We start from the raw sequence: 8,508 nt of genomic DNA, 5'->3' as shown, positions 1-8,508 counted from the left end.
ATTGTTTTTTTCCACGACCAAAAATTTTTTTTTTTAAGTGAAAAAAAAATTAAATAAATAATTTTAAGCGGCGCAGTGAACGGGTGTACGCATTAATATATCGCAGTATAGTAGCATTACTATTTTTTATTTTTTTTTTTTTGTGTTGAAAAAAAAATCCCCCGTTACTTAATTCTCGGTACGATAGCGCTCAATATATAAATATTATATATACATATAAATTTTGTTTTTTTTATTTATTGTGCTTTAATTTGGATATAAACCCGAAATGGCAAACAAATATTTAATGGAGCTTAATATCGATGAATTAAAAAATGAAGCGCGGAAACGGAATCTACAGACGCAAGGGACTAAAGCCGACTTGCTAATCATGTTGGAAAGCCACTTGTTGAACGTAGAGAAAGTTGAGCCCGCCAATGTAATATTTAAGTTGGATAGTGTCAAAAACCAGTCCATTAGTGACGCCAATGATGACGGTAAAAACCAAAACGGTATAAGTGACAACGTCAAGGAAACTCGACGTCTGTTAGACGGCCCCGAAATGGAAAACCGTCTAGGCACACTGGAAAACGGTTTTGACACGATATCCGACCGCGTAGTAGGTTTAGACACGGACATCGACATTATTCAAAACCGACTAAAACAATTTAATTTGTTAATTGGGAGAATAGGTCGATTAGAAAATATTTTAGCCGACTATGGACTCCTAAAACCGTTTGCAACGGAAACGGACCAACCGACGGAAAATATAACGTTGTCTAAACACGCGCAATCTTTGTCTTACCCTAAACCACACCAAAATGACGGAATAAATCAGGAGACAGTCAGCCACTCGTCTATGTACCCGTCTTGTTCAAAAAACGGAATAGACCCGCCTACTGCCTCCTCAAATTTTGAACCGGTTATAAATAAAAGTGTTGGTTTAGGAACCGAATATAATGAAATTTTATTCCCCAACCCGATTAATTTTATAAACGGAACCACCGGACAGAGCTCGAATAATTTTTTTTATCAAGAACCACAACACAACATAAGTGGAATGGTAAAAAATAACTATGGGCGTCCGAGTGGTCAACCGAATGTAACTTTTGGAGAGGGAATAATTTTTAATAAGCACGGGCTAAATAGCACGGCTCATCAAAATTCGTTTTTATTACCGCAATATAAAATAGATGTTGTCCGAAATTCTTTACCCGAGTTTAGCGGAAAGAAAGTTGAGGACCCCAAACGGTTTTTGAGCGCCGCCGCTAGCGTACTCGTCGAAGCTGATGTGCCCAACGAAAAATGGGTAAAAGTGTTAACCCCACAGTTAAAAGGCAGCGCAGGCACTTGGTGGGGAACACTGCGCGCTCTAGACCCCTCATGGCCCGAATTTAAAACCGAGTTTTTGGAACAATTCGACGGCCACGGGATAAGGAAACAAATCCGCACAGAACTGTTAAGTTGGAAACAAAACCCGACTCAGTCCTTGCGCGATTTTGTGTTAGAAAAATTTCAACTGTTTCGGCGCCGCGATTGTGGCTTATCCGAATTAGAGGCAGTTGAAACGGTATCCGACTTAATGCGCGCTGAGTATCAGGCTCTCGTTCGTGTAAACGCACCGCAGTCATTTTTAGAGCTAAGGGCGTTAGCGACAAAAATCGAGGTGAGTCGCGAACCGGAAAAACCCCCGTACGTGAAACATACGGCTCCGGAGTCGACCGCGCGCAATAACCCACGGAAAAAACCGATTGAATGCTGGCGCTGTGGTGGCCCACATTTCAGTAGGGACTGTGGAAAACCGACAAAGCCGTCGGGAAACGCGCAGAAGACCGGGTGAGGGAAACCCACTCCGGTCAAAAAATTGATAGGGAAAAACCCAGTAGGCAGGGAAATACCCGGGAAAAACCCGAATCTTCGGAGGTACCGGTAAAACCACTTTTTGGGGCGTCCCTTACACGCGACTCTGTAAAAGAGGGCGAAAAGCTGGCGCGCAAACCCGAAAAAATGGTAAATACCCCCCTACTAGACCTACTTAATATGAACAAAACGGACATACCGACGGAAGTGGTTATATCACGAACCCGACGCGATTCAGAAACCGATTCTTTATATGAATTACGACAACAATTTGCCACACATGTCAACGCTACTCTTGATGCTCAACGACACCAAACAGAGGAGTTAACCGGCGACGCTGAAGTAAGCGAGCCGAGCGAAAAACTCAAGAACTTGATGGTGATCGACGGACCGGTTCAAGAGGAAGAGCGTAACCAGACCGACAGGAGTGTAATGCCAACACCGGCAGTGGAATTGGAGTTCCCGTCGGGCGAAGTGGTGGCACTACTGGACTCTCAAGCTGGACGGACTTATGTACGGAAATGGATTGCCGAAAAATATGGGAATCCGATATCAGGACCGGAAGTAGTAGCCCGTATGGCTGACGGAAGAGTCATCAACGTGAACGGCTACTGTGAGCTTCATGCAAAAATATCGGGACTGGAAGTTAGAATCATGGCGGCAGTGTTAGATCAGCTCACAACGGACGTGTTGCTGGGCCACGACTTTCTAGTGGAACAAGGTGCTTCATGGGACTACAGCGCTGGTACTATTCATCTGGGCAACGACCAGAGGAAGACTATCAGTTGGCGACGGCCCCAGAAGACAGAAGAAAATACGCTTAAGCCGGTAGACCTGACAGAGGTGGAACTGCCGGTAGGCTATATGGGTGAACAACTAAGGAATGTGTTAACACAGTACCCTACAGTATTCAGTGGACAAGTTGGTCGGACACGGATAGTAGAGCACGAGATACGTTTAAACGACCCAAAACCCGTAGCACTAAACCCGTACCCATACACCAAGGACAAGAGGGCAAAGATCAACGACACGGTCAAGGAAATGGAGGAACAGGGCTTTGTAGAACCAAGCATATCGCCGTGGGCCGCCCCTGTAGTACTAGCAACTAAGAAGGACGGTACACATCGGTTTTGCGTGGATTACAGGCGCTTAAACCTCCAAACCGAGCCCGACGCATACCCTATGCCAAACTTGCACGAATTGATCCGGACAATGGGAGGAGCCGAAGTGTTTAGCACATTGGACCTAAAGTCCGGTTATTGGCAAGTGAGCTTGAGTCCAGAAGCGCGTCCACTTACCGCATTTCGTACTGATAACGGTCTTTATCAATTTCGGGTTATGCCGTTCGGACTGCGCAACTCTCCAGCCACATTCTGTCGCCTAGTGGATGAAGTATTCCGAGGTTATGTGGGACAGTTTGTACGAGTGTACTTGGATGATATTGTGGTCTTCTCAAAAACCAACAAGGATCATCTCTACCACTTACACAAGGTACTGGAGCGCCTAGCCAAATTTGGACTAACGTGCCAACCAAAAAAGTGCAAATTTGGAACGCGAAATATAAACTTCCTTGGACATATGATCGATGGTCAAGGAATCGACACGGAAATCGGAAAATTGGATATCATTAGCCGCTTTCCCACACCAAAACGACTGAAGGAGCTTCAGCGTTTTCTGGGAGTTTGCGGATGGTACAGCCAGTTTGTAAACCGATACACAGAACTCACAACACCGCTAACGAACCTGTTAGCCAAAGGGGTCAAGTGGCACTGGACGAATTTGGAACAGGACTCATTCGAGCGGGTAAAGTTAGCATTAGTATCAGCACCAAGACTCAGCCCTCCGGACTATTCAAAACCGTTTTGCTTGCAAACGGATGCAAGTGAGGTGGGCGTTGGTGCCATACTGTATCAACGCGGGACACCACCACATGAGAAAAGGGTCATCAGTCACGTGAGTAAGAAATTGAACTCAGCACAAACCCGTTACTCAGCAGTGGAGAGGGAGTGCTTAGCTATCATTTTTGCGGTTGATAAGTTCCGTCCTTATCTGGAAGCCAGGAAATTCGAATTGCTTACAGATAGTGCGGCATTAAAGTGGTTACAGACGGCACGGGATAATAATAGTAAGCTAACCCGATGGGCACTTACCCTTGGAACTTACACTTTCGATATTAAACATGTGCCCGGAACCCAAAATGAAGCTGCAGACGCACTATCAAGAAATCCGGCAGATGGACCAACGGTGGACGAGGAACAACTTGAAAACAACCTCATTGAACCACCGCTTGGGGACAAACCAGCAACACATAAGGACGAACTGTTCAAGATATCCGGACACGACTTCACCGATCACCTTACACTGCAGGAGATCACCGAATGGCAACGGAATGACCCAGACATTCAAAATCTGATACAGATGACCAAGCAAGACACCAGAGAACAACCATTTCGACTCGAAAAGGACTTGGTGTACCGGATAACTCCACGAGATGAGGGCGATGATATCATAGCCATAGTAATACCCGCCAATAAACAGGAACGGATACTATGGAGATATCACGATCATGAGACTGCCTCGCACCCGGGTTGGAAAGAAACCTGGAGGGCCATACAAAACCGCTTCTACTGGAAAGGGATGCGGGAGATGGTATTGCAATACGTCCGGGAATGTCGAGTATGTGCTTGTACAAAACCACTCAACAGGAAACCGGAAGATGCGATATCAACACGAGTACCACGGCAGCCTTGGGAAGTCCTGAGCATTGACCTTATGGGGCCTTACCCCCGATCAGCTCGGGGTAAAACGTTTATACTCGTCGTAACGGATTGCTTTAGCCGATGGGTAGAGGCTTTCCCCATTGGAACCGCAACAACTCGGGTGATTATAGACGCGTTGGAGCGCGAGGTATTTCCACGTTTTGGGTTCCCCCGCGTACTACTATCAGACAACGGCCCCCAATTTGTGTCAAAGGCAATGAAACAGGCGCTGAACCACTGGGGAACAGAAGGGTGGACCACTCCGGTCTACCACCCACGAGCAAACCCAGTGGAGAGACGGAACCAGAAGCTAAAAAAAGGTCTGCGAGCTCAACTACGCGATAAACCACATCGTCTATGGGATACGTGTTTACCCTCTTTACTGTTCGCGATACGGAATCGAAAAAACTCGAAAACTGGCTATACCCCCTCTCAGCTAGTTCTAGGAAGGGAAGCCAAAGCGCCGGGTGACTGGATCCTATTAGGATCCAGAATCGAATTACCCGTAGAAGCCGAACTTAGGAGGAAACGCGCTAGGGTAGTGATAGGGACCCCTAATGACAAACAGGTAGGGAAAACCCTAGACAGGTTCTCGATAGGAGATTGGGTGTACTACCGCAGTCACCCACTCTCAAACGCAGCAAAGGGATTTCACGCGGGGTTTGCGTCTAAGTGGATAGGACCAGTGAGACTGGGAAGTTCCTTGGGGAATGGTGTTTTCTTCACGGAAACTAAGCCGGTCATAAAAGTTCACTGCTCCGCGCTAAAACCCGCTTATGTGACCAATTACCCTACGCTAATTTCAGATGTCGCAACCCCCAGTGAAACGAGTACGAGAAGAAGGCGGCCGAAGCGGCAAGCGCTTTCGCCCTCCAGCGACAACCGTCAAATCCGTAGTCCACCAGATGGAGGGGTGGATAAAGGGTCACCAGGACGCCATCGCGGGCCTGCAGGTGGCCATCCGCCGGATGAGAGGATCTGACGAAAGGAGCGAGGAGGGGTCACTTCCGAACCCCCGAGGAAGCCGGTGGTCGATACGTCTACTCAGACGTATCTACCACCGGTGATAACCTTGGAGTGGGCGAAGAAGGCGACCCTCTCTGAAATACGGGACGATCCGGTGGCTCGTGAACTACACCATCGAGGATGGTTATTGGGCACCCGGACAAAGGAGAGGTCACGACCCGGAAAGTCTGGAGTGACCTCACAGGTAAGAAAAGGTAATAGTAAGGCTGATCTTAGGGCTAGCGAGGCAAGCTCAACACCCGGCACAGCTGGAATGCCCCCCCTAGTACGCCTAAGAGCAGAGGCCCCAGGTAAGGTAGACCAAAGACCGGCGCCGAGAGCGCTGGGACGGCCTAGCCAGGTTCAAGTAGGGACGAGAGGAAGGATGGGAGCCGATACAGGTAAGACCGTCCGTACCCACTCGGCCCCACCCCCCAAGAAAGTGGCCACGCCACCGGAAGATAATTACTTCCGGAGGCCCCACTCAACAACAAGGCCGTTAACTGCCCCGGGAACCAGTACCTCTCCAAAAATCGTTACCCGGAATGCGTATCATGCGCAGCTGGAACGTGAGGAGGAACGGCGACTGCGTCACTGCAAGCCGCGGAGCGTTCCGTTCACAGCGGCAACAGCGGCGATGACGGCAACAGCAGCGACGACGACGACAGCAGCGACGACGGCGACAGCGGCGACGGCGACAGCGGCGACGGCGACGACAGCGGTCACGGCAGTGGCAACGATCGACCTCACACTCGATGTCGCCGACGAATCGGGAACGAGGGAGGTGGCAATGGAGGTGGACCCCGACGACACGCTCCAACTAGCCGTCGGGCAGTTGGATCTCATGGACGATATCCTCGGGGCCCAGAACTACGACCTGCCGGATGTGGAGTTCCTCCAGGACCTTTACTACACGCCGCTGACGTCACCCGAGCCCGTTCAGCAATAGCCGTCTGAGTAAGCTGCCTTGGGGATGCTTAATGGGCCATTGGGGGGGAGAATGACACGGTCGGGTATTGCCATCACCGCGGCCTGGACTATTACCCGGACCGCGATGACAATACCCGGCCGGGCCGTGCTTCCCTAATTGCCCATTAAGCAAAACCCCGGCGCAGCTTATCAGCAATGTTGACCGCCGCCGGTAACATAAATACGGCCGTCACCGGACCGCCGTGCATCAATAGTATTATTATTGTCGTGTGATACTATAGCGTAATTGAATAAACGGTGACTAACGTACACAAGTGTTGTTATTTTAATTATTACTAAGGGTTTAATTACTCCGAACGTCTACGGCCACGACAGGATAGCCTTTGAGAACTGCACTATTTATAAAAGAAGACGAACACTTTGGGACATATTAGTAGAGGCTAATACATTCGATTTCCCCAATAGATTTCTTAAAGGTGTCGAACAACAAGTTAAAACGACATTTAGAAATCGTTTTAGTAATTTACGACCCTACAACGTTAGCATGGCATTAGTCATAGCTGTCCAAGACAAAGACTATTTAATATCACAAATTACGGGGGAACTACCTAATATGGATTATGAAGTGGACGAGATCATAGACTAGGCTATGCCTAAAAAGTTCTAAGGGGGACAGGACTTGTCTCTCTTCACACCGAACTGGTATGGCCCTGTCTTGATTAAGTCCACCCCTCCTTATTTATCTAAATAAAATTGCTCGTACCTCATTTAATGAAGACGGACGTGTTGTTCCCCATGGTTCTAGGAAAGGCAGGACTTGTCTTTTCTCACACCGAGCTCAAGGACACACCGACGTCAGGTAGATTATGATTAATAATAATTAATAAGATTATAACTCAGTCAAAATTATAGAGAGAGAAAGATGCTTTTATCATAGATTCTAAATTAACTGAAGATATTATCTAAGGTAAACTGTAATTGTATTTTAAAAATATTATAATGTCAATTTAAAAAAAAATATATATTGTGCTATGAAAAAAAAATATATATATTGTATTGTACTTTGATGAAAAAAATATATTGTAATTGTAATTGAAAAAAATAATAAGAAATAAAATATATTGTAATACTAACCTATATACTAACCACTAATTTTGAATGTTATAAAACTAAACTATATGTAAAACTAACTATTAACCTATATATATATTCACTATATATCCAAATGTATAACCATATAATGTATAACTTTTATATTGTAATTTTAACGATATGTAATGATACACAGACATGTAATTAAGTATTGTCAAAGATGTTTTATCCATAAATGTACAAAACATCTTTTTTAAGGGAGGGAAATGTAATGGGTTACCAAGTCCAGCCATGTTTACGTCATGACCGATTTCTCCTTGAATACTAATATGTGTACGACCGAAAGGAGTTATTCTATACTTTGTATAAAACCAAAATGTAAACAACGTCATAAATTGTAAAATCCAAATTATAAATTGTAAAAGCCAATTTATTTATGCAAATTATATATTTTGTACAACTGAAAGATTGTAAAAACGCACAAACAAACACATAAATTGTATCTATCCGACAATGTTAGGCACTTAGCAGAAGACAACTTGGCCATTCACCAACAACCCGGATTAACGCTTGCACAACTGAGAAAAGGTCACCGAGGCGGGGATTCGAAGAACTCCTTCCACCGAACCGGATGGACATTTTGCGTAAATACCAGCCGTTTCGCCACAGCACCCTCAGAAGTGTTCTTGGCCGCGTATTATTACATACCTGCAACAAGCACTTACTTTATTATCTGTGTATCAACTTAAATGCTTATATTGGAATACATGTATTACCTATTTTAATTAAAAGTATTAACTTTATTTACGAAACATCCATCTTCCTTCTTCAACCACTTGTGTGTTAAAGTATCCAAAGGCCACAGACTGCTGGAACTTTACAA

The 8,508-nt window shown here is 45.9% G+C and overlaps 1 protein-coding gene across 1 annotated transcript; it reads left to right on the top strand.

The window, feature by feature from the left end:
• The first annotated feature begins 268 nt into the window (after positions 1 to 268).
• On the top strand, positions 269 to 6,560 carry LOC126839678 (uncharacterized). Its single transcript, XM_050575085.1, has 3 exons — positions 269 to 1,671; positions 1,851 to 5,428; positions 6,181 to 6,560. The coding sequence occupies exons 1-3, from the start codon at positions 269 to 271 to the stop codon at positions 6,558 to 6,560; spliced, it is 5,361 nt and encodes a 1,786-aa protein (XP_050431042.1).
• Positions 6,561 to 8,508: the final 1,948 nt, after the last annotated feature.

The sequence above is a fragment of the Adelges cooleyi genome, unplaced genomic scaffold (genome assembly GCF_023614345.1).
Source record: "Adelges cooleyi isolate 19-005CV unplaced genomic scaffold, UGA_ACOO_1.1 ACOO_flye_CR_arks_rails_tigmint_CR_PRNA_307, whole genome shotgun sequence".
Taxonomy (NCBI): domain Eukaryota; kingdom Metazoa; phylum Arthropoda; class Insecta; order Hemiptera; family Adelgidae; genus Adelges; species Adelges cooleyi.
The sequence above is the reverse complement of the archived record's forward strand: the minus strand, read 5'-3'. Positions and strand labels throughout refer to the sequence as shown.